This window comes from Neoarius graeffei, chromosome 10, assembly GCF_027579695.1.
Source record: "Neoarius graeffei isolate fNeoGra1 chromosome 10, fNeoGra1.pri, whole genome shotgun sequence".
Lineage (NCBI taxonomy): Eukaryota > Metazoa > Chordata > Actinopteri > Siluriformes > Ariidae > Neoarius > Neoarius graeffei.
Window position 1 is genome coordinate 76,546,493 of NC_083578.1, and position 27,463 is coordinate 76,573,955.

The window sequence follows — 27,463 nt, forward strand, 5'->3', positions numbered from 1 at the left end:
GGAAAGCAAAAAAGAAAGTTGATCATACGTACCAGTAAGACATGTTATTGAAGTGTTCTGTGAACTGGGTGAGGTTCGGGCTCTTCTCTTCGTTCTGCTCTTTTGCCCACAGCAGAACTTCAGGGATCTACACACAAAAGTTTCACGTGTCAGAGAATCCATTTCCTTTTCCCAGATTAATTTACCGTCCTAAACAATTGTTCTAACCTAATCTTAGCTATATTCCTAACACACTTTCCATCATTTATACGCAGGATGTGTCAAGTTGAAAATGCTGCTGTTACTGGGTTTATAATCAGCAGCTTTAAATTCGAGGAAAAATCATTTACAAAATATTCGGTTACGATAGCCTTAGTGCCAAGCAATATGATCATGTAATATCGATAATTATTCGATCCACAGTCACTGGATATGAGCAATCGCGCACTCTGATTGGCTACTCTACAACCAGGCTATCAGCTCATGTGCTGAGGAGAGAAAAACAAAATGGTGGAGCGTGTTGCTGAACCAGCCGAGGACGAAATAAAAACTCTACTTGAAAACAAAGCCCCCCCACCCCAAAAAAGCAACAAAATATGGGATGAAAATACAACCCCGATTCCAAAAAAGTTGGGACAAAGTACAAATTGTAAATAAAAACGGAATGCAATGATGTGGAAGTTTCAAAATTCCATATTTTATTCAGAATAGAACAGAGATGACATATCAAATGTTTAAACTGAGAAAATGCATCATTTAAAGAGAAAAATTAGGTGATTTTAAATTTCATGACAACAACACATCTCAAAAAAGTTGGGACAAGGCCATGTCTCACCACTGTGAGACATCCCCTTTTCTCTTTACAACAGTCTGTAAACGTCTGGGGACTGAGGAGACAAGTTGCTCAAGTTTAGGGATAGGAATGTTAACCCATTCTTGTCTAATGTAGGATTCTAGTTGCTCAACTGTCTTAGGTCGTTTTTGTCGTATCTTCCATTTTATGATGCACCAAATGTTTTCTATGGGTGAAAGATCTGGACTGCAGGCTGGCCAGTTCAGTACCCGGACCCTTCTTCTACGCAGCCATGATGCTGTAATTGATGCAGTATGTGGTTTGGCATTGTCATGTTGGAAAATGCAAGGTCTTCCCTGAAAGAGACGTCATCTGGATGGGAGCATATGTTGCTCTAGAACCTGGATATACCTTTCAGCATTGATGGTGTCTTTCCAGATGTGTAAGCTGCCCATGCCACACGCACTAATGCAACCCCATACCATCAGAGATGCAGGCTTCTGAACTGAGCGCTGATAACAACTTGGGTCGTCCTTCTCCTCTTTAGTCCGAATGACACGGCGTCCCTGATTTCCATAAAGAACTTCAAATTTTGATTCGTCTGACCACAGAACAGTTTTCCACTTTGCCACAGTCCATTTTAAATGAGCCTTGGCCCAGAGAAGACGTCTGCGCTTCTGGATCATGTTTAGATACGGCTTCTTCTTTGAACTATAGATGGCAACGGCGGATGGCACGGTGAATTGTGTTCACAGATAATGTTCTCTGGAAATATTCCTGAGCCCATTTTGTGATTTCCAATACAGAAGCATGCCTGTATGTGATGCAGTGCCGTCTAAGGGCCCGAAGATCACGGGCACCCAGTATGGTTTTCCGGCCTTGACCCTTACGCACAGAGATTCTTCCAGATTCTCTGAATCTTTTGATGATATTATGCACTGTAGATGATGATATGTTCAAACTCTGCAATTTTACACTGTCGAACTCCTTTCTGATATTGCTCCACTATTTGTCGGCGCAGAATTAGGGGGATTGGTGATCCTCTTCCCATCTTTACTTCTGAGAGCCGCTGCCACTCCAAGATGCTCTTTTTATACCCAGTCATGTTAATGACCTATTGCCAATTGACCTAATGCGTTGCAATTTGGTCCTCCGGCTGTTCCTTTTTTGTACCTTTAACTTTTCCAGCCTCTTATTGCCCCTGTCCCAACTTTTTTGAGATGTGTTGCTGTCATGAAATTTCAAATGAGCCAATATTTGGCATGAAATTTCAAAATGTCTCACTTTCGACATTTATGTTGTCTATGGGGCGGCACGGTGGTGTAGTGGTTAGCGCTGTCGCCTCACAGCAAGAAGGTCCGGGTTCGAGCCCCGTGGCCGGCGAGGGCCTTTCTGTGCGGAGTTTGCATGTTCTCCCCGTGTCCGCGTGGGTTTCCTCCGGGTGCTCCGGTTTCCCCCACAGTCCAAAGACATGCAGGTTAGGTTAACTGGTGACTCTAAATTGACCGTAGGTGTGAATGTGAGTGTGAATGGTTGTCTGTGTCTATGTGTCAGCCCTGTGATGACCTGGCGACTTGTCCAGGGTGTACCCTGCCTTTCGCCCGTAGTCAGCTGGGATAGGCTCCAGCTTGCCTGCGACCCTGTAGAAGGATAAAGCGGCTAGAGAGATAATGAGATGAGATGTTGTCTATGTTCTATTGTGAATACAATATCAGTTTTTGAGATTTGTAAATTATTGCATTCCGTTTTTATTTACAATTTGTACTTTGTCCCAACTTTTTTGGAATCGGGGTTGTATTTGATAAGAATGTAGCTTTAAAAAAAAAATTATTTTTCAAGAATTATCATCGCATTTTTCACAAATTGCTACTGTCATTTCGTCAGTTTGTTTACATTCCAAGCGGAAATGATTTTGTTGGACGTTTTGTATAAAAAGTTATTTATCGAATTTGCAAGAAAAATAAAAATGCTCCGGTTCTCAAAATCCAGTGAATGGGGACAGAATAAAACAGTTATTCCACTCAATCTCGTCATACATAGCTTATAGCTATCAGCTCATGTACGACTCGATTTCGTGGAATAACTTAAATACATCATAACACTTCTCTGATAAATCATGGAGATCATCTTTTCCTAACTACCTTTTTTTTATAGCAATTACGAACACTGAATGGAAGCAGGTGATTTGATATTGTGCTGAATACTTAAAATTGTAAAATGGTAATATTTAATAGTTTTCCCTGTTTTTCAATGTTTAAAAAATATTTTTTGCATTTTGTCGAATAAAATTTTGGAGCTGGTAAATAATATATTTATTTTTTTCTTTACCAAATTCTAACAGAAAACGAGAGCGCCCGAAAGGGAAAACCGAGCCGAGCCACCATTTTGAATCCTCATTCATGGCTGTAATGCAAATGGCTTCCTCCTCGGTATACAAGTGCACTTCCATGGCAGGAAAAAGAAAAAAAAAACAAAAAAACATTTTGCTGCCTATGTAGTCCCCTATTTATACAAATAGGAGTCATTCAGGATTCAGCCATGTTTTTGCTCGGCGTTAGCAACAGTTACAGGTTTTTAGCTTTCTCCTGAAATGTTTTATTTCTTCTTCCTCAGGGTAGTAAAACTCGCTTTCGCTGTGAACACTGCCGTTATCGCTATCCATGCTGTAAAATTAATGCTATTCTCCTGAGAAATGCTGGCAAAAATGAAGATTTTTGATAACCTTATTTAAAAAAAAAAAAAAAAAAAGATAAACGTTGACCAAAAAATGCTACTATCTTTGTTGTTGTTGTGAGTGAGCGACTCGCCAGAGGTCCGTAACCGGGGTCCATACCATAGGATACGGACCCGCTTGCCAGCCAATCAGAGCGCAGGATTTGATGGAAACCACACCGCGAAAAAAATTAAATGTTTTATCATATTGTGATACGAGACTTTGTGTCATACTGCCCATCTTTAAATCCTCTCTTACTACCAGTAATGATAAATGCCAGTCTTTACTTCTTATTAGCCATATTAACCTTAAAATCCAAACGACTCAAAGGAAGAATCCAAGGAGTAACTGCAGTGTACCGATACTGTAGCTGTAGTAAAAGTTAAGCAAAGTGCATCAGGTTTCTAGACAAACAGGATGTTTCAGACAGAAGTCCTGCATCTAAAGCTGTAGGAGGTGAAACCGTGCATCCGAGTTTTGACGAGTGGAAAACCGGACATTCGTACTAAGTTATGTGACGGCAGAAAACCTGCCTCTATTTTGTAGAACAGCTCTGCGTCCAGGAGAGTAAGCTGGTCTGCGATCTCATGGCTACGGAAGTCATGAAGAGTACCAGGCCTACGAACAACAAACAAGAACATATCAGAAACAAAAGCAGCATGACAAGCCTGTCTATTGCTAAACCATCCATATTATTATACATGCAAATGACTTCACGTGTCAAAACAGCAGCAGTTAGGAGATAACTGGACACTCGGGTGTGCGTTTACCTGGCGGCGACGCTACGGGCAGCTAGAGTCTTCATCGAGTTAGTGTAGCTCAGCAGCTTCTTCTGCTCTACTTTATCTAGAACGTTCTTACGAAGGACGCGGGCCAGACTGAGCTCCCCGCTACACACGAGACTGACCACCAGGTCCATCAGGTGCTTCAGAATGTCTTCTGTCAGCTCCACCAAACTAGTAAAAACACAAAATTCTGATTAGCATCCTTAATGATCACACTGCAGAACTGGGACTCGGTATTCTGGAAGAATAAATCTCTTACGGAGTATGCTGTTTCAGAGTTTCTGTTCTCACCTTGAAGTGTGACCCCTCTCTCTCTCTATCTGGCATATCAGTACAGTGATGTGGCCGCTCTGACGGCTTCAGCCATCAAAGGGAACATTACAGCAGTGGTTTCTTGTTGCCTTGTACTGGATTATTATAGAGATTTTCTCCTCTCAATCATTCACACACACCAAGGGACAATTTAGAGTAGCCAGTTAACCTACCTGTATGTCTTTGGACTGTGGGGGAAACCGGAGCACCCGAAGGAAACCCACGCGGACACTGGGAGAACATACAAACTCCACACAGAAAGGCCCTCGTCGGTCACTGGGCTCGAACCCAGAACCTTCTTGCTGTGAGGCGACAGCGCTAACCACTACACCACCGTGCCGCCAAAGTGAAATGTGACCACATCTTGAAATTCCCATGTTTGTATTCCTTGTATACCACAGTAGTTTGTCAATTATTACTTTAATTAATTAAAGAACAATGTGTACTTGTTGTCCATTTACACTTCGAGTCTATACTGCAAAACAAGTCATTTCCTGTTTTTACTTTGCATCTATAAAACAGCATCACCAGCCTCTTTTTGTTACAGAAAAAGCAAAAAACTCAGAGGAACAACTTCCCCTTTTATAAAAGCACCGACACTTGAGACTCCTTCTAAAATGCTAATCAAACATTCTCTCACAGAAAATTTAACCTTATTAATAATTAGACATTTTAAAAATCCATTAATGTGACGCGGGCGGCACGGTGGTGTAGTGGTTAGCGCTGTTGCCTCACAGCAAGAAGGTCCGGGTTCGAGCCCTGTGGCCGGTGAGGGCCTTTCTGTGCGGAGTTTGCATGTTCTCCCCGTGTCCGCGTGGGTTTCCTCCGGGTGCTCCGGTTTCCCCCACAGTCCAAAGACATGCAGGTTAGGTTAAAGGAACAGTCCACCGTACTTCCATAATGAAATATGCTCTTATCTGAATTGAGACGAGCTGCTCCGTACCTCTCCGAGCTTTGCGCGACCTCCCAGTCAGTCAGACGCAGTCAGACGCACTGTCACTCCTGTTAGCAATGTAGCTAGGCTCAGTATGGCCAATGGTATTTTTTGGGGCTGCAGTTAGATGCGACCAAACTCTTCCACGTTTTTCCTGTTTACATAGGTTTATATGACCAGTGACATGAAACAAGTTCAGTTACACAAATTGAAACGCGGGGATTTTCTATGCTATGGAAAGTGCACACTATAATGACAGGCGTACTAACACCTTCTGTGCGCTTCGGCAGCGCATTGATATCTGAGCTCCTTATCAATGTGCTGTCGAAGCGCGCAGAAGGTGTTAGTACGCCTGTCATTATAGTGCGGACTTTCCATAGCATAGAAAATCGCTACGTTTCAATTTGTGTAACTGAACTTGTTTCATGTCACTGGTCATATAAACCTATGTAAACAGGAAAAACGCGGAAGAGTTTGGTCGCATCTAACTACAGCCCCAAAAAATACCATTGGCCATACTGAGCCTAGCTACATTGCTAACAGGAGTGACAGCGCGTCTGACTGACTGGGAGGTCGCGCAAAGCTCGGAGAGGTACGGATCAGCTCGTCTCAATTCAGATAAGAGCATATTTCATTATGGAAGTACGGCAGACTGTTCCTTTAACTGGTGACTCTAAATTGACCGTAGGTGTGAATGTGAGTGTGAATGGTTGTCTGTGTCTATGTGTCAGCCCTGTGATGACCTGGCGACTTGTCCAGGGTGTACCCCGCCTTTCGCCCGTAGTCAGCTGGGATAGGCTCCAGCTTGCCTGCGACCCTGTCGAACAGGATAAAGCGGCTACAGATAATGACATGAGATGAGACATTCATGTGACGCACTGCTATGCAATGTGCAAGTTGTTACCATCCTTGACTTGCAAGTGACGTCAAAGCAAAATAGAAACCCGGATGTCGGCCATGTTGGTGGAGATACAAACGTGGGGTCAAGCGACATTCCATACAAAAGAGTCACGTGTGCGCGTCTCTCTTTTTTTTTCCACTGCTTTAAGCGTTCTTTTAGCTAATGCCATATCTTTGTGCTGTATATGGTTGTGGTCACAACAGTACTTGTGACTGTCGCGAATTCCGTCCATGAGTCAGGAAGAAGGCGAGGAAACTCTGAGGCTTAGCATGGAGAGGAGACGAGGAACTCAGGACGCTTTGTCCAGTCACCATTTTGTCCAAAGCCTTTTTCATACGCATCATCAATTATTTTATATTTCAGGTATTCCTGTGTTTGTGAATGAAAGCCCTGCGACAGTGCTGCTCTGCGCCTAGAGATTTAACACGATCCAGCTGGCTTTAAAAATTAATAACTTGGCCAACGAAGCCAAATTTGACAGGCACCTCCCTCGAAACCTCCCCCTTGGAAAGAGCATGGTCTCGGGTCGGTAGGCCCGCGCCTCGGACAGGGATTTGCAAACGAAGCCCCTGTGAGACAGCACTGCTCAATTTAACATGATCCATACTATGGCACTCATTTGCTTTACAGAAATGTGCTTTGCTTCGGTCAAATTCTCTTGAGAATTCCTCCTTTTTTCGAAAAACAAATACCTGATCAAAAAAGTCCTTCCCACGCCATGTGGCGCATAGGGTGGCGCCGATCTCCGTTTCCGTAGCCCTCTAGTCTGGCTAACGCGACTTCAAAGCTCTGCGAGCATTTGGTCTGGCCAAGATATTAAGCCCAACCGTTTCCCAAAGCGCGTGGTTGACCCGCCTCCCTGAAATGCCTCAGTTTGTTACTGGTCGAAGCCAGAAAAGGCTGTGACGAAGCTTAAACCAATCACATCACTCTTTCCTCTGACGTATGTGACGCGACGGGGCTAACTGGTAGATTAAACTCTTACCGAAGCCGGTCAGGAGCAAGGCGAAAACGTCCTTCCTTTCAATAAATACCTCCAGGGCTGCTCTTTGCTCCGTTTTCAATGAGAACTTGCTCCATGTTCGTAATGTTTCTAGTGAATGAAGTGCTTCCGGCATAGATTCTGTAAACAATCTATGACTTCCGGTCGCAGTTCTACTACGTCACTGCCTTCAACACGCCTCTACCCAGGGCCGTTGGAGATGCTCAAAGTTGATTGGCTCCCGATTTTTCGGGAGCTTGGAAGAGCTGTAGATAGCTTGCCTGGCCAGACTAAGCTCACAACAGGCCCTCGTGTTGCGTCACGCTTAGGATGGGCGAGCCCAGGCTAGTAGCCCTCGGCCTCTCGCCTATTACATAGCTAGGGTTACAGTGGGGGGGCTAGTCCTCTGGTAACCGCGAGAATTTGACTCCCCACTCGCATCCGTATTGCAGCGTGCCTTGCCAGACGGCAGTAGGTACCATTTGTATGATGGTCTTTGGTATGACCCGACTGTGAGTAGAACTCGCGATCTCCCGATCGAGAAGCGGACACGCTAACCACTAGGCCAACTCGCGGTAAAAATAACTGATAGCGCGTATGATGAAACTGTCACGGGAGGAAATGACCTGTATTCGTACTCCATGGTTGGTAGAAGCGTCTTATCTTCAGAAAAGTCTGACTTTTTAAAAATAATATATGGGTCAAAACCGCACATATCCATCTTCGATTGACTGTTCAAACCGTGGTAATACCGAGGAAACTCAGCATCGTTTACAGACACGCTTTCAGCGGCTGCCATCCTAGTTGCTTTGTATACCCACGATCATGGCGGACGCTCATGACGTAGCACGGTTTGATCACATGGTTGCAAGTCATCTACTGAAACAACGTATATTGGGGGGCGCGTTAATACAAACTTGCAATATTCCTTACAGCTGGAACTACTCTGACATGCTGTCATAGAAAATTAACTAACCCCTTCTGGCCAATCAGATTTGAGACCACTTACAAACTACTTTGTAAGTTTTTTTAGCTTTTTTTTTTATAGTCTTTGTAGCTACTATGCAGTGCAGCTATGGAACCAACTGCCAGAGGACATAAAAAATGCTCCTGCTGTTGGCAGCTTCAAATCTAGATTAAAGACCAAGCTGTTTTCAGATGCTTTCTGCGAAATTATTAATATTGTCATCTCTACATGTTTTAAACTCTTTACTTTTACAGTCTCTGCATGTTTTAAATTTTACTTAACTTTTATTCTATTTTATTCTGCTGGTTTTTTTTCTTTTACTGAACTTTTACTTCATTTTATTATTTTATTTCTACTATTGTTTAATTCTTATTTTTCTTCCCCATTTATTTTATGTAATTTTATTTTCTATTGTTTATTGTTTTGTTTTTACTTCTGTAAAGTACATTGAACTGCCACTGTGTATGAAATGTGCTATATAAATAAACATGCCTTGCCTTACTTCAGAAGGTGTTAAAATATAGAAAGATTCAAACCACTGTCATTTTTTTGTCGTTATGATAGATATTCAAGTCAGTCGAGAAAGTAGATTCATAACAACAGAGACACCAGGATCTTCAATTGCGGGTTTTGTATTTTATTTACTCACCAAAGCTCATCCACAACACGCACCAGCACAAAGAAGGTGTTTTTGCTGACTCGCTTCTTAATGTTGTCGGAACTGTGAGAAAATCTAGTATACGTGCGGAGTGGTTAAGAAAAATAAAAATAAACCAAAAACAATTTGTTTCATCAGCCGTTATTTTTCGAGTGCAACTGATTATCTGAAATAACAAGCCTGTAAATCGCATCTTTGTCTTCTTTCAAAGAGAAGCAGAACGTGCAGATGTGTGGCACCATGCTGAGTTCACGCTCTTCTCTGAATCCTCTCATATGGAAATGAGGTTCTGTTCTACAACCAGGCTTTTCGCACAGCACTGAAAGGATATCTATAGTGGAGCTTCTTAATGAGGTCCTCTGGGGTTAGAAACGTCCTGTACGTCGTCAGGAAGGCTTCACAGTATAAAACCAGATCTGCCGGAGAGAAAACACACTTCATTAGCATAAAAATCATTATATATGTGAACCGACACGCCTTTCATCACTTCCACCTAGCTGAGCAGAGGGAAATAATTGCTTCTTTTTCCTGGAATTGGAAGGAGGAAAAAATCCTAATAATTTTTTTGGATGTAATATTTTAGTTCTCCATCAGGGGGTGCTACATGCTGACAAATAATCCATGTGCACCCATTTTCCTTTTTAAATGTACATTTATTTATTTATTTTTTAAAAGTTTTGCCTGGGCACCGCCCGAACTGATAATCATCATCATCAGTTTTTCTTTGGCTAATCAGACACAAGGTACGCCACCACTCTTCCCAAGCAGTTGGAGATTAGGTGCTTTGCTCAAGGGCACTTCAGCCAGTCCTGATGGTCCAAGGAATCGAACCAGCGACCTTTTGGTCCCAAAGCTGCTTCTCTAACCATTAGGCCACAGTTTCTCACCAGAGCACACAATGTAAAGTTCAGAAAATGTTTGACACCATTTCTAAAATATCCCTTACTCACAATTTTAAAAAAAAAACAAAAAACAAAAAACAGCTGACTGACAGCTGTACCATATATCAGCTAGCTAGAGATGTACAGTTAGGTCCATATATATTTGGACACTGACACAAAGTTTGTTTTTTTACCTGTTTACTGAAACATATTCAAGTTATAGTTATACAATGGACATGGACAAAGTCCAGACTTTCAGCTTTCATTTGAGGGTATCCACATTAAAATTGGATGAAGGGTTTAGGAGTTTCAGCTCCTTAACATGTGCCACCCTGTTTTTAAAGGGACCAAAAGTAATTGGACAATTGACTCAAAGGCTATTTCATGGGCAGGTGTGGGCAATTCCTTCGTTATGTCATTCTCAATTAAGCAGATAAAAGGCCTGGAGTTGATTTGAGGTGTGGTGCTTGCATTTGGAAGATTTTGCTGTGAAGAAAACATGCGGTCAAAGGAGCTCTCCATGCAGGTGAAACAAGCCATCCTTAAGCTGTGAAAACAGAAAAAACCCATCCGAGAAATTGCTACAATATTAGGAGTGGAAAAATCTACAGTTTGGTACATCCTGAGAAAGAAAGAAAGCACTGGTAAACTCATCAATGCAAAAAGACCTGGACGCCCACAGAAGACAACAGTGGTGGATGATCGCAGAATAATTTCCATGGTGAAGAGAAACCCCTTCACAACAGCCAACCAAGTGAACAACACTCTCCAGGAGGTAGGCGTATCAATATCCAAATCTACCATAAAGAGAAGACTGTATGAAAGTAAATACAGAGGGTTCACTGCACGGTGCAAGCCACTCATAAGCCTCAAGAATAAAAAGGCTAGATTGGACTTTGCTAAAAAACATCTAAAAAAGCCAGCACAGTTCTGGAAGAACATTCTTTGGACAGATGAAACCAAGATCAACCTCTACCAGAATGATGGAAAGAAAAAAGTATGGTGAAGGCGTGGTACAGCTCATGATCCAAAGCATACCACATCATCTGTAAAACACGGCGGAGGCAGTGTGATGGCTTGGGCATGCATGGCTGCCAGTGGCACTGGGTCACTAGTGTTTATTGACGTGACACAGGACAGAAGCAGCCGGATGAATTCTGAGGTATTCAGAGACATACTGTGTGCTCAAATCCAGCCAAACTGATTGGTCGGTGTTTCATAATACAGATGGACAATGACCCAAAACATAAAGCCAAAGCAACCCAGGAGTTTATTAAAGCAAAGAAGTGGAATATTCTTGAATGGCCAAGTCAGTCACCTGATCTCAACCCAATTGAGCATGCATTTCACTTGTTAAAGACTAAACTTCAGACAGAAAGGCCCACAAACAAACAGCAACTGAAAACCGCTGCAGTAAAGGCCTGGCAGAGCATTAAAAAGGAGGAAAAACAGCGTCTGGTGATGTCCATGAGTTCAAAACTTCAGGCAGTCATTGCCAACAAAGGGTTTTCAACCAAGTATTAGAAATGAACATTTTATTTACAATTATTTAATTTGTCCAATTACTTTTGAGCCCCTGAAATGAAGGGATTGTGTTTAAAAATGCTTTAGTTCCTCACATTTTTATGCAATCATTTTGTTCAACCCACTGAATTAAAGCTGAAAGTCTGAACTTCAACTGCATCTGAATTGTTTTGTTCAAAATTCATTGTGGTAATGTACAGAACCAAAATTAGAAAAATGTTGCCTCTGTCCGAATATTTATGGACCTAACTGTAACTAAGATTAGTCAGAGATGACCAGATACATGGGCTGATTGGCTTTAACTCCTTCAATGCCCTTGGACGAGTCATGTACGTCGTGAAATCTTTTACCGCTATGCCTTATGACATGCGCTACTCATAATCATAAACACCTCCTTTTATGTACCTTACACGGCACATTACTTTGACTTCACAGTAGCGCATATGAATTACAGTCAATGCCTAAAACACTCTTCCGTCATAAGGCACGGCAGTAAAAGATTTCATGACGTACGTGACTCGTCCAAGGGCACTGAAGGGGTTAATCAAAAGCACAATCGTTTCAGCTCCAAAAAATTCTGGAAGCAGCTCCAGTCTTAGAAAAATCATGGCTTGTCTTCATGATGCACTTCAAACTCCATACACCTAATTTTAACACAAACTGATCGCTTTAGCCTTTATTATTCTATCCACATTGACTGGATATGAGCGATCGCGTGCTCTGATTGGCTACTCTACTACTAGGCTAATCAGCTTATATACCATGAGTTGAGGAAAACAAAATGTCGGAGTGTGTTGCTGAACCAAACGAGGATGAAATAAAAACTCTACTCGAAAACAAAAACAACAAAATACGGAATGAAAGCATTTGATGGTAAAAACGTGTCTTTTTTTCAAGAATTATCATCATCATCATCATCATCATTATAGCATTTTTCATAAATTGCTACTGTCATTTTGCCGGTTTGTTTACATTCTAAGCAGAAAAGATTTTGTCGGACGTTTTGTATTAACTTTTCATTTATCGAACTTGCAAAAAAATAAGAATGCTCTGTTTCTCAAACTATATTCTTTCTCATGTCATTATCTCTAGCCGCTTTATCCTGTTCTACAGGGTCGCAGGCAAGCTGGAGCCTATCCCAGCTGACTATGGGCGAAAGGCGGGGTACACCCTGGACAAGTCGCCAGGTCATCACAGGGCTGACACACAGACAACCATTCACACTCACATTCACACCTACGGTCAATTTAGAGTCACCAGTTAACCTAACCTGCATGTCTTTGGACTGTGGGGGAAACCGGAGCACCCGGAGGAAACCCATGCGGACACGGGGAGAACATGCAAACTCCACACAGAAAGGCCCTCGCCAGCCACGGGGCTCGAACCCGGACCTTCTTGCTGTGAGGCGACAGCGCTAACCACTACACCACCGTGCCGCCCACTATATTCTTTGCTCTATTTCAGTTTCTTTTAAATACTTGATAAAGTGATATATCTGACTTGATGTGCTCCCTAAATTTTGTTTTTCTCTACTCACAGTATATGATCTGATTGGCTACTCTACTACTAGGATATCAGAGCGTGCGGTTGCTCATATGCGGTGAACGTGAATAGAATAAACGCATTTTATACCGCGACAGAAAGGTAACATTTGCCCGAGTTAAAGGAACATTATGAAGTGTTACCAGATGTATAGGAAGCCTCAGATTTTAAACACATCTGCACTAAAGTGAAACGCTATTGGCTGGCAACTTGGAAACCTGCCAACTCAAGTCTACCCAACAACCTTTCTTGAGATACTTTAATACTGCGTTTCATTTTTGCTTTATTTAACGTGTGTGATAGCTTCTTTCCATAAAACAGACCTACTGCTCAAAAGTGTTGCGCAAAAGTTGAAAACGTTCGAACGTTAGGTTTCCATGTGCATACGCTACACAAACGGTAGTGTACTGTACATCCCATAATGTGTATGAAAGCAAAGAGCAATATGATGCAACTTATTGCGGTGACTGAAAGTTCTGAGTAAGAGTTTTTTGAAAAATGAAAGGAACCATGTACTCATTCTCAAATGTACATGCATTAGTACACAGATCACGCTCGCTCACACGCGCGCGCACACACACACACGTTGATGTAAATGAATGTTACCTTTGCGATCCGTTTCTGTTGCATGAACTAATAAAATGTCCCCCGATCCTGCTCGGACATCTGGTCCATCATCGTTCTATTTCAGAGAAGAGGGGGGAGAAAAAAAAAAAAAAAGGTAAATCTTTGTCTATACATACATCTACAGTGCTGAGCGTAAATGAGTGCACCCCGTCTGAAAAGTAACATTTTAAACAATCTCTCAATGAACACAATTTCCAAAATGTTGGCAAGACAAAGTTTAATAGAACATCTGTTTAACTTATAATGTGAAAGTAAGGTTAATAATATAACGTAGATTACACATTTTTCAGTTTTACTCAAATTAGGGTGGTGCAAAAATGAGTACACCCCACAACAAAAACTACTCCATCTAGTACTTTGTATGGCCTCCATGATTTTTAATGACGGCACCAAGTCTTCTAGGCATGGAACGAACAAGTTGGCGACATTTTGCAACATCAATCTTTTTCCATTCTTCAACAATGACCTCTTTGAGGTGACCAGATGCTGGATGGAGAGTGATGCTCAACTTGTCTCTTCAGAATTCCCCATAGGTGTTCGATTGGGTTCAGATCAGGAGACATACTTGGCCACTGAATCACTTTCACCCTGTTCTTCTTCAGAAATCCAACAGTGGCCTTAGATGTGTGTTTAGTCATGTTGGAAAAGTGCACGACGACCAAGGGCACGGAGTGATGGTAGCATCTTCTCTTTCAGTATAGAGCAATACATCTGTGAATTCATGATGCCATCAATGAAATGCAGCTCCCCGACACCAGCAGCACTCATGCAGCCACACATAAGGACACTGCCACCACCATGTTTCACTGTAGGCACCATGCATTTTTCTTTGTATTCCTCACCTTTGCGACACCATACAGTTTTGAAGCCATCAGTTCCAAAAACATTTATCTTGGTCTCATCACTCCAGAGTATAGAGTCCCAGTAGTCTTCATCTTTGTCAGCATGGGCCCTGGCAAACTCTAGGCAGGCTTTTTTGTGTCTGGGCTTTAGGAGAGGCTTCTTTCATGGACGGCATCCATGCATGCCATTTCCTCTGCCGTGTATGCTTTATTGTGTCATGGGAAATAGTCACCCCAGTTTGGCTTTCTACTTCTTTAGAGAACTTGCATGCCGATTTTCTTCAACCCTTCTCATCAGAAGACGCTCCTGTCGAGGTGTTAACTTCCGTGGACGACCTGGACGTCTCTGTGAGATGGTTGCAGTTCCATCTTTCTTCAATTTTTGTACCACTTTTGCAGCAGTATTCTGACTGATAAGTAAAGCTTCGCTGATCTTGTAGCCTTCACCTTTGTGGTGTAAAGAAATTATTTTCTTTGGGGAATTCTGAAGAGACAAGTTGAGCATCACTCTCCATCCAGCATCCAGTCACTCAAAGAGGTCATTGTTGAAGAATGGAAAAAAGATTGATGTTGCAAAATGTCGCCAACTTGTTCATTCCATGCCTAGAAGACTTGGTGCTGTCATTAAAAATCATGGAGGCCATACAAAGTACTAGATGTAGTAGTTTTTGTTGTGGTGTGTACTCATTTTTGCACCACCCTAATTTGAGTAAAACTGAAAAATGTGTAATCTAAGTTTATATTATTAACCTTACTTTCACGTTACAAGTTAAACAGATGTTATATTAAACTTTGTCTTGTCAACATTTTGGAAATTGTTTGTGTTCATTGAAAGATTGTTTAAAATGTTACTTTTCAGACGGGGTGCACTCATTTACGCTCAGCACTGTGTAACACTATTGTGTGCAGAACTTGTGTGTGTTGGCTGTTGATTCATCTGCCATACTGCAGGCTGTATAGATTGGGTTAGAGATGAGCAAAAGCGTGTCTATAAATACACTCGGTGTGGACAGTAGCCTGATTCTGCACTCTGGGTGGGGGATCTGATATCTACAGCTATTCTGACCTTGCAGCATTTCACACAATTTCCACTACCTGCTCAGATATGCACTCGAGGTATAACGCAATAACATCTGTAGCTCTTTCATGCAGCAAAAATCCGTTGTAAGCTAGTCACATGCAACACTTACACTTGTGTTCAAAATAATAGCAGTCCAACACGACTAACCAGATCAATCACTGTTTTTGGTGGAAATTATATTACTACATGGCAAATAATTTACCAGTAGGTGTAGTAGAGTCATAGAAAACCAACAGACCCAACATTCATGATATGCATGCTCCTGAGTCTGTGTAATCGAATAATTAAGTGAAAGGGACGTGTTCAAAATAATAGCAGTGTGGAGTTTAATTAGTGAGGTCATTCATTCTGTGAAAAAACAAATGTCAGTCAGGTGGCCCTAATTTAAGGATGAAGCCAGCACATGTTGTACATCCATTTCTCTCTGAAAACCTGAGAAACATGGGTTGTTCCAGACATTGTTCAGAAGAACAGCGTGCTTTGATTAAAACGTTGATTGGAAAGGTAAAACGTATACTGTAAAGAAGTGCAGAAAATGATGGGCTGCTCAGCTAAAATGATCTCCAGTGCTTTAAAATGGACAGCAAAGCCAGAGAGACGTGGAAGAAAACAGAAGACTACCATTCGAATGGATCGAAGAATAGCCAGAATGGCAAAGACTCAGCCAATGATCAGCTCCAGGGTGATCAAAGACGGTCTGAAGTTACCTGTGAGTACTGTGACAATTAGAAGATGCCTGTGTGAAGCTAATCTATCGGCAAGAAGCTCCCGCAAAGTTCCACTGTTAAAAAAAAGACGTGCTGAAGAGGATACAATTTGCCAAAGAACACATCGACTGGCCTAAAGAGAAATGGAAAAACATTTTGTGGACTGATGAAAGTAAAATTGTTCTTTTTGGGTCCAAGAGCCGCAGACAGTTTTTCAGACGACCCCCAAACACTGAATTCAAGCCACAGTACACTCTGAAGACAGTGAAGCATGGTGGTGCAAGCATCATGATATGGGGATGTTTCTCTTACTATGATGTCGGGCCCATTTATCGCATACCAGGGATCATGGATCAGTTTGCATATATCAAAATACTTGAGGAGGTCATGTTGGCTTATGCTGAAGAGGAAATGCCCTTGAAATGGATGTTTCAACAAGACAACGACCCCAAACACACCAGTAAGCGAGCAGCATCAGGGGTCAAGACCAACAAAATGAAAGTCATGGAGTGGCCAGCCCAATCCCCGGACCTTAATCCGATAGAAAACTTGTGGGGTGACATCAAAAATGCTGTTTCTGAGGCAAAACCAAGAAATGCAGAGGAATTGTGGTCAAATCATCCTGGGCTGGAATACCTGTTCACAGGTGCCAGAAGTTCTCAGAAACCGTGGTTATACAACTAAATATTAGTTTAGTGATTCACAGGAATACTAAATCCTTAAGATTTTTTCAGTTTATACAGTAAATATTTGGAGTTTGTAATGAAAAATGCAGACACTGCTATTTTTTTGAACAGCCCAATGTTCATTTTTCTTCATTTTCTGTAAAATAATTAAAATATTCATACATTTTTCTTCATGTTTTGATGTAGAATATAATGTGCATTGTTCCCAATGCATGGAAATAAAAACTATTATAAGGATTTTGAGCTTTACTCACGTTTTTAAACACACTGCTATTATTTTGAACACAACTGTATATCAGGTGTAAATTATTTTAGTCTTCTCCAAACACAAAATGATCACAGCCTAAAACGGACTTTAAAAAAAAAAAATAAAAATAAAAAATACAAACCCTGGAAAAAAAAAAAAAAAGCCAGAAGAAGTGTCTGCATGGAAAGGAGTGTGAATTCTGGCTCGGACAGTTCCTCACCCTCAGCTGCATCGCTGCAGTCTCAACTACTACTTTGGTTTGTACCTGCTGGTGATATTTTCTAATTAATTCAGATGCTTCCCAAAATATAACAAGCAGCTAGTCGTCTCATTTATTCCACAGTGACCTGGTAGCTACTAAGGATGCTGTACATGCTTCACATCAGACCTACTCACTCGAGCCTGGATTAAAGTAAAACCTCCAGTCATGTGGAAGCTCATTTCCATGACAGAGAAAATATTACGCAGACTCTTCTTGCCGTTGCGGCATTAATATATCAATTCTGAATTCTTTTTATCTTGGAAGAAACTTTTCAACCTTTTTTTTTTTCTTCTTGCAGTTGTATAAGGCAGGGCACAAAGTTGCACCAACCGTGAGAACTTGCTCCCATAATTGGTGAGATAAGAAGTTAAGATGAGACAAGAAAAAGTTTTGCAACTGCGCAATGTGAACGCTACAGTTCTGAGATCAGTATCAACTGAGTGAGATTAACTTGCAAGTACAAGATAAATCCGATTAATATTAATCCGATATACCATACACTAAGAGGCTCCAGTTGAAATGATGGATTGTCTGAGGTGACTATTTTGTGAGGAGCACAGGCCGTGAAGAAAACAGTACTATGCCAGTCACTGAAGAGAATCCATAAGGCTGCTGGGCCATAGAAGGTTCACGCTGCACGCTGCATGCTGCACGCTACACGTTCACGTGAAGAACCGGACCCTGGGCCATTAAACTTCATGCTTGGATGTTCACGTGTTGCGTCTGTTCTACTTTGACCGAGTAACCAACAATATGGACTCTTCGGATGACGACGATTGCCTCATTCTGCTTTTACTGAGACAGAGGAAGAGAAAAAGTAACAGAATTTGGAGCCGAGAACACTTCCTTCTGAGAGAAACCCGTGGTGAATTTCACCGAACATTCTATAATCTGCTTGACAATCCCGATGAAGAACTATTTTTCAATTATACCATTCAATTATATTTTTTCTGAAGTTTTCCCCTGAAAGCATAGAGTTATCTCCCTAGACCCGTTCTGATTGGCTGGCGCGGCGGTGACTGCATGCATTGACTGGAATTTCCATCTTCACGCCTAGAAAAAAGTGTGCATGTTCATTTCTCGCTTCACGCGTGAAGTGTGCAGCGTGCAGCGTGAACGCCGTTCTATGGCCCAGAGCAAGTCATGCTACGTTTGTCCACTTTTCTTTACACGCGTGTAGCGTGCAGCATGCAGCGTGAACCTTCTATGGCCCAGCAGCCTAATTAGCGGTGCCTCTGAGTGCCTGGTATATTTGATTTATATCCATCATGAAAAAATTCTCATCTCATCTCATTATCTCTAGCCGCTTTATCCTTCTACAGGGTCGCAGGCAAGCTGGAGCCTATCCCAGCTGACTACGGGCGAAAGGCGGGGTACACCCTGGACGAGTCGCCAGGTCATCACAGGGCTGACACATAGACACAGACAACCATTCACACTCACATTCACACCTACGGTCAATTTAGAGTCACCAGTTAACCTAACCTGCATGTCTTTGGACTGTGGGGGAAACCGGAGCACCCGGAGGAAACCCACGCGGACACGGGGAGAACATGCAAACTCCACACAGAAAGGCCCTCGCCGGACCCAGGGCTCGAACCCGGACCTTCTTGCTGTGAGGCGACAGCGCTAACCACTACACCACCGTGCTGAAAAAATTCTAAAAAAAAAAAAAAAAAAAAAAAGTGTTAAGATTGAATCTCGGCTTTAAACATGGCTGCCTTCATGAGTTTTTGTTTCCGTCAGTGCGACCTTCGACCTGCGCATGAGCAATATACCATGCTATCGCCTGCCTCGCTAGGCATGATCATGATCCGTAGATCTACACACACAGAAATGCTCACGGAGCCACAGCTGTGACTCGAATCGGCCGAACAGCTTAAAATCGTGACGTCTGTTCATAGTATATCCAGGATATCCCATGACTGACTCACACGAGATCCATTTTTTTTAATTTATTTAGATGTCATAGTCAATGGTGGAACTATTTTATGCCACATGAGCCATCCTTGCATGGGAATTTTTTTTTATTCTATCCACATTCACTGGATATGAGCAATCGTGCGCTCTGATTGGCTACTCTACTACTAGCATATCAGCTCATGTACCATGAGTAGAGAAAAACAAAATGGCGGAGCGTATTGCTGAACCAACCGAGGATGAAATAAAAACTACTCAAAAACAAAACCCCAAAAAGCAACAAAATATGGAACGAAAGTAAGTATTTGATGCTAAGAACGCATTTCAATTATTATTATTACAGCATTTTTCACAAATTGCTCATCAGTTCACTGGTTTCTTTACATTTTTCATTAATTCATGAAAATTTGTTGAATTTTTTTTTTAGACTGGTTCAAAAGCTCAAAGAAGTTTGAAAATTACAGAACTGAAATGTCCAAGGAAGAATTAAATAAATGTCTAAAGCAGAGGTGGGCAAACTACGGCCCGCGGGCCACATCCGGCCCGTTGGCGTTTTTAATCCGGCCCGCGGAAGACAATCATATAAACACGATTGAGCAGATCTATAAACTATAAGCGTCAGTGTCATCACGTAGACAGGTGTTCTAGAGATCCGTCTTTCCAGTCAGTCGTATTCACGCGAGATTACATTTGCAGAGTGGTGCAGCGCGTGCCATGGAAGTCATTCTGGCGCCCGTGCCACTGATGATCTCGAGAACACAGGATAAAACTTTACAATGAGTGGTCCTAAAAAAAGAAAAGTGGACAGCGAGTGCAGGGTGTTCAATAAAGAATGGACAACTAAATATTTTTTGCTGAAGTCTGATCAAAGGCTGTATGCCTTATTTGCAAAGAAACCGTTGCAGTTTTAAAGGAATAGAACATCAAACAGCACTTTTCCTCCAAGCATGCTAATTATGCTAACAACCAGTCAGCGCAAGCACGGACGAATACAGCTCAGCGGTTGCTGAGCGAATGTGAGTATTAACACTTTCTCTTTTTAAAACTATGTTGGAGCTGTAATAAGATGGTAGTCACATGTTTACAGACATAATAATATAAAAAGTATAACTCTTAGTAATTTTGGTTGTCGTGGGTGGCTGCTGTACTGCTGGTGTTTGTTTTTATGTGTATATATTTTTTTATGTGCCAATCTATTGAACTGCAAGCATTTTTCTGCTCTGCCTTTGTTGACTGAGAACTAAAATAAATGTCAATCTGATCTGCATTTGGGTCTCTGTCAGTGAAGGCCTTACAAGAACACTAAAGCTTTTCCGGTTTATGTTCAATATGTATGAATTTGGTGTTGGCCCGGCCCGCCTGGCAAATTTCAAAAGTCAACGTGGCCCCTGAGCCAAAAAGTTTGCCCACCCCTGGTCTAAAGCTATTCGGCACGACAGCAAGACGGCACTTTCTACAAAAAAACCAAACAAAAAAACCCACTAAAGTCAATTCATGCAGCCATCGATAGGTTTTTAAGAAGTCCGCCAAAGCGGAAATGATTTTGTCGGACGTTTTGTTAAAGTTTTTATTTACTGAACTTGCAAAAAACAAACAAACCTACGTTTCTCAAAATCCAGTGAATGTGGATAGAATAAAAAAAAGTGTTATTCCACTCAATCTCGTCCTACATCACTTACAGCTCATGTATGACTTGATTTCGTGGAATAACCTAAATATGCGATGGAAACAAGCTTCTAGAACAGTCCAGATGAACAGCTCTAGTATTTATGCTCTGTGAAAAGCTCCTCTTATTCATATCTGTACCAATTCAGAGCACATTACTTGGATATTCTGAATCGTGTCTTCATATTCCTAATAATCACACAGCAGGTCTCTGACATTGCAGACAGGAGGCACTGCCGGGACAAAATTCATCCTTTTCCCCTGGCTCTGGGTGTTGGATGATGAATTGCGCCGACAAGACGAGCCGGTCCGTATACACGATCCGGTTGCTCTCCAGCTGCGAAGCGTTAAAATACACCGATGAATCGGAGGGCGAGGCGCTAACAGGGTGTTACCTCTTGCTTGAGTGTGATGCGAGCCATGATCTCATTATGATCCACCAGGGACAGCTCATCCAGCTCCTCGGAGCTCAGGTCCGAGTCTGCGCACTTCTGCTTCCAGCTGAGAGGAGAAACAAAACACACATCCAAAGGTGTGTATCAACAGCAAGACAAACCAAAACACACACACACACACACACACACACTTGTATTACCTTTGTATTAAATGGTATAAACCTTTTCTTCATTATCCCACTGCATTTTTAATAAGCTACTCCGTTACCACTTAGATATACAAACATCAATATTCTTCATGATAATTTTTCCTAGACAGACAGTCTGGAACATTCCGTCACCAAGAACTGCCGATTTCCACATAATTCCCAATGGAGAGCTGGAGAAATTGCAAAATTCAAGATGCTGGAACTGTGGGTAGAAAACGTGGCTCCATGGACAAAGTGTCTGAGGACATTTTATTAAAAACAAAAGTACATCCTTGCTCTGTTCCCACCAGTAATACTTACAGACTGAGAAGCAGTACAGATAATATGGAAGGTCACTTGCGCTATGGTTAAGCTACACACATGCAAGACTTATGCATGAGGTGTACATTTTTTATCTTGGCCTTCTAAGATTACATCATTGACACAGTACGAGTGTGCTGTAATCCTGAGTATTAGTACTTAGCGTAGCTGTGGTTCTATTTCCCAGCGTAGCTCACCTGCCCGAGTCATCAGTCTCCTTGCTGTGGTCCGAGACGGAATCCTGGAGCGAGTCCTCTGTGCCGCAGTTGGGGTCCTGCCAACGACAGAGGCACGTTAAAACACGACCAACAACGCCAAGCCATGGTGCTTGCGTTTGCACTGCACAAATCGAACACGACGAGGGTGTTCATAAAAATAGGACAACTCTGTGAATTAAACATCTAGCCGTGATGTTTCACTCAGCAGCAGGTCAAGAACACGACAAGGAGAGATGTGTGTGAGGAACAAAACGAACATCCAAATATGGCGTTATGCCGAGCGAGCTGCTGGTGATGGAGCTACGACATTAATCAGCCTACTTTTACACTCATGAATTCGAGACAACGGTGTCTGGCAACCTCAGGGTGTAAAGCGTATGAAGAGATAACGAACCTGTCAATCAGCAATGGTGGGAAAACTCACTATCTAATGCGCTAGACAGGACGGCAGACTGAGTACTCTTCCAGCAAAAAAAAAAAAAAAAACCACACACCTAGATGGATGCCTTACAGGCACTGATTTACAATGGGAATGTGAAGACATTCTGCACTGCAGTGGTTAATAAATTGGACAATTTTAACAGCAGAAAGCGTGATGTCTGCAACTTTAAGGACTTTCATATGGCAGATGACAAATCACTTTCTGCTCCTCATGTCTCTCTCCACTCCATATGAAGTCAAGATTCCTGCTTAGCCAGAAACTTGGTATGAGTAAAAACAGGCTACAGCTTAAAATATAAACAGTAATACTCAATATACTGGCTTTATTTCTTAAGCCCCACCCCCTCAGTAAAAACAAACAAAACCATAATTACAACCCCGATTCCAAAAAAGTTGGGACAAAGTACAAATTGTAAATAAAAACGGAATGCAATAATTTACAAATCTCAAAAACTGATATTGTATTCACAATAGAACATAGACAACATGTCAAATGTCGAAAGTGAGACATTTTGAAATTTCATGCCAAATACTGGCTCATTTGAAATTTCTTGACAGCAACACATCTCAAAAAAGTTGGGACAGGGGCAATAAGAGGCTGGAAAAGTTAAAGGTACAAAAAAGGAACAGCTGGAGGACCAAATTGCAACTCATTAGGTCAATTGGCAATAGGTCATTAACATGACTGGCTATAAAAAGAGCATCTTGGAGTGGCAGCGGCTCTCAGAAGTAAAGATGGGAAGAGGATCACCAATCCCCCTAATTCTGCGCCGACAAATAGTGGAGCAATATCAGAAAGGAGTTCGACAGTGTAAAATTGCAAAGAGTTTGAACATATCATCATCTACAGTGCATAATATCATCAAAAGATTCAGAGAATCTGGAAGAATCTCTGTGCGTAAGGGCCAAGGCCGGAAAGCCATACTGGGTGCCCGTGATCTTCGGGCCCTTAGACGGCACTGACTCACATACAGGCATGCTTCTGTATTGGAAATCACAAAATGGGCTCAGGAATATTTCCAGAGAACATTATCTGTGAACACAATTCACCGTGCCATCCGCCGTTGCCAGCTAAAACTCTATAGTTCAAAGAAGCAGCCGTATCTAAACACGATCCAGAAGCGCAGACGTCTTCTCTGGGCCAAGGCTCATTTAAAATGGACTGTGGCAAAGTGGAAAACTGTTCTGTGGTCAGACGAATCAAAATGTGAAGTTCTTTATGGAAATCAGGGACGCCGTGTCATTCGGACTAAAGAGGAGAAGGACGACCCAAGTTGTTATCAGCGCTCAGTTCAGAAGCCTGCATCTCTGATGGTATGGGGTTGCATTAGTGCGTGTGGCATGGGCAGCTTACACATCTGGAAAGACACCATCAATGCTGAAAGGTATATCCAGGTTCTAGAGCAACATATGCTCCCATCCAGACGACGTCTCTTTCAGGGAAGACCTTGCGTTTTCCAACATGACAATGCCAAACCACATACTGCATCAATTACAGCATCATGGCTGCGTAGAAGAAGGGTCCGGGTACTGAACTGGCCAGCCCGCAGTCCAGATCTTTCACCCATAGAAAACATTTGGCGCATCATAAAACGGAAGATACGACAAAAAAGACCTAAGACAGTTGAGCAACTCGAATCCTACATTAGACAAGAATGGGTTAACATTCCTATCCCTAAACTTGAGCAACTTGTCTCCTCAGTCCCCAGACGTTTACAGACTGTTGTAAAGAGAAAAGGGGATGTCTCACAGTGGGAAACATGGCCTTGTCCCAACTTTTTTGAGATGTGTTGTTGTCATGAAATTTAAAATCACCTAATTTTTCTCTTTAAATGATACATTTTCTCAGTTTAAACATTTGATATGTCATCTATGTTCTATTCTGAATAAAATATGGAATTTTGAAACTTCCACATCATTGCATTCCGTTTTTATTTACAATTTGTACTTTGTCCCAACTTTTTTGGAATCGGAGTTGTACATAAGACGCATATGCAGATATTAGTTCCAATTTTTTTACGACATTAATTTACGCCACGTGTCATGTTTCTAACAGCCACTGGCAACCTGTTTCTAGTTTACTGGTGTCTCTTCCTATTCAACTAGACGGGTGTATGACAGAAAATGACTTCCCGGGAGCACTGCCAACATGCCGGTCAGACTTCACCAGAAGGACTTTAGCTTACCACAGGTTTTTGTATGGCAAGTGAAAAATCTTGTGTCTCTCATGTGATACCCAGAGTGATAAAGCCAAGTTCAGCTACAGAAAGCTCAAACGATAACTGCAAAATTATTTTAAACACAAACTACAAATCAGGGCGGCACGGTGGTGTCGTGGTTAGCGCTGTCGCCTCACAGCAAGAAGGTCCGGGATCGAGCCCCGTGGCCGGCGAGGGCCTTTCTGTGCGGAGTTTGCATGTTCTCCCCGTGTCCGCGTGGGTTTCCTCCGGGTGCTCCGGTTTCCCCCACAGTCCAAAGACATGCAGGTTAGGCTAATTGGTGGCTCTAAATTGAGCGTAGGTGTGAATGTGAGTGTGAATGGTTGTCTGTGTCTATGTGTCAGCCCTGTGATGACCTGGCGACTTGTCCAGGGTGTACCCCGCCTTTCGCCCGTAGTCAGCTGGGATAGGCTCCAGCTCGCCTGCGACCCTGTAGAACAGGATAAAGCGGCTACAGATAATGAGATGAGACCGTAAGACGCCACCTAGCGAAAGACTTGGATCAGGTTTTACTCGCTTGGGACGCTACAAACGGGGCGGCGTAAATACACGAACGGGTCCGACGTATATTCAATATGGCGGCGGTCAAAACAAATTCATCCGATGCTGAAATCTGTTGAATATCCAGATAATTATGTTGGAAGTTGCATATTTGTGCAAGATTTTCGATAGAGACCATGAAGTCAAGTAATACGCCACGAAACGTTCTAAATAGGGTATAAAATGCTCGCGTCCATATTGGCCCCTGCCCCTCTTGACAATGCGTTCATTATTCGAAATAGTGCGTCTTAGACGCGGGCGCGCCAACAATCTGAGTCTCTGCACATACACAAAGACAAAAAAAAGTATGGTTGCCTCTCTGCCCAGGTTGTTTTGCCACCCAGGGGGGCCTTATTATGGCTGACGCTGCTCTCTGACCCCGGCTTCCTGACGAGCTGAAGATACAGCATCAGTCAAAAGTCTGGACACACTTCTAATTCAAAATTATTTTTATTAATTAAAAGACACCTCTTCACGTCAAAGTAATGATGGATGTCGTTTCTCTTTACTTAGTTGAGCGGTTCTTGATGTAATATGGATTACTACAGTTATGGAATAGGGATATTTACTGTTTTTTTAATTATTTGATCTCAAACGCATTATGAAGGCAAGAAACTCGTTCACTAATTATCTTTGGATGAGGCACCTGTTAATTGAAAAGCATTCCAGGTGACTACCTCATGAAGCTGGGTAAGATGATGCCAGTAGTGTGTAAAGCGTCATCAGGGTAAACGTTGGATACTCTGAAGAATCTAAAATATGAACATTTTTTTTTGTTTATAACATAATTCCATTTATTCTACCCACAATCATGCGCTCTGATTGGCTACTCCACTACTAGGATATCAGCTCATACACCATGAGTAGAGAAAAACAAAATGGTGGAGCGCCTCAAGTCAGATATATCACTTTGTTATCAAGTATTTAAAAGAAACAAATAGCTAAAAGAATATAGTCGTCATCCCCCCCAAAATAGCTCCTGTTCTACACTCCAGCCCAGCTGGTGGCGCCAAACTGCCAAAAACCTGAAAGAAGAAGAAGAAAATGACAGACTGTTACCCCTTTTCCACCAAATCAGTTCCAAGGCTGGATCGGGGCCAGTGCTGGTGCTGGTTCACAACTCGTTCAACGTGCTAGCCAGCTGAGAACCAGTTTGCTTTTCCATAGCTCATGGTGCTAAGGGAAGCCACGTCATTACGTTGCTGTATACGTCAGTTACGTCGCTACATTTGCATAAACCTTGGCACAAATATCGAAGCAAAAACAACACAGAGAAGAAGCATCAACAACAACAACAACAACAACGGATGACTTCGCGTTTGTACAGCTGCTGCTTCTCGTCGCTTAAAAATGGCGATTTTTCGCGGTCTTGTTACTGTTGTTGGTCTTAACAACTCCGCCCCCCGCTGACGTAAGCGGTTCTTTCCTCTGGCCCAGCAGAGAGTTGGTGCTAGCCTGGAACCGTTTTTTCTGGCCCCAGAGCCAGTTCTTTGTCAGTGGAAACAGAAAACCCGGTTCCAAACTAAGCACTGGCCCCGAACCAGCCCTGGAACTGCTTTGGTGGAAAAGGGGCATAAGTTACTGAACCAACCATGGATAAAAAAAAACACTACTTGAAAACACTCCCCCCCCCAAAAAAATAGCGACAAAATATGGAATAAAAGTATTTGATGGTAAGAACGCATCTTTTTTGTTATTCAAGAATTATTATTATAGCATTTTTCACAAATTGCTACTGCCATTTCGCCGGTTTGTTTACATTCTAAGCTGAAACGATTTTGTCTGATGTTTTGTATAAAATTATTAATCTAATTTGCTAAAAAAAAAAAAAAAAAAGGCGCCGTTTCTCAAAATCCAGTGAATAGTCAATAGTGTGCAAAGCGTCATCAAAGTAAACGCTGGATACTCTGAAGAATCTAAAATATGAAACTTTATTTTTTTGTTTACAACATAATTCCATTTATTCCATCCACATTCTGAACAATCGTGCGCTCCGATTGGCTACTCTACTACTAGGATATCTCAGCTGTACGTAAAACAGTTATTCCACTCACTTTCGTAATACACGGCTTATAGCCAACTCAGCGCTACGTACCTCGTCGGGTATCAGCTCATGTACGACTCGATTTCGTG

The 27,463-nt window shown here is 42.2% G+C and overlaps 1 protein-coding gene across 1 annotated transcript in view; it reads right to left on the reverse strand.

The window, feature by feature from the left end:
• The window catches only part of rapgef1a (Rap guanine nucleotide exchange factor (GEF) 1a), a 103,748-nt gene that overhangs the window by 12,728 nt on the left and 63,557 nt on the right, over positions 1 to 27,463 (reverse strand). The window contains exons 11-18 of the mRNA XM_060932339.1: positions 22,110 to 22,186; positions 21,404 to 21,509; positions 13,578 to 13,653; positions 9,356 to 9,440; positions 9,016 to 9,108; positions 4,256 to 4,441; positions 4,019 to 4,103; positions 33 to 127 (exon numbers count right to left, since the gene is read on the reverse strand). Coding sequence (XP_060788322.1) covers positions 33 to 127; positions 4,019 to 4,103; positions 4,256 to 4,441; positions 9,016 to 9,108; positions 9,356 to 9,440; positions 13,578 to 13,653; positions 21,404 to 21,509; positions 22,110 to 22,186 — 803 coding nt within the window. The remainder of the gene's footprint in view (positions 1 to 32; positions 128 to 4,018; positions 4,104 to 4,255; positions 4,442 to 9,015; positions 9,109 to 9,355; positions 9,441 to 13,577; positions 13,654 to 21,403; positions 21,510 to 22,109; positions 22,187 to 27,463) is intronic.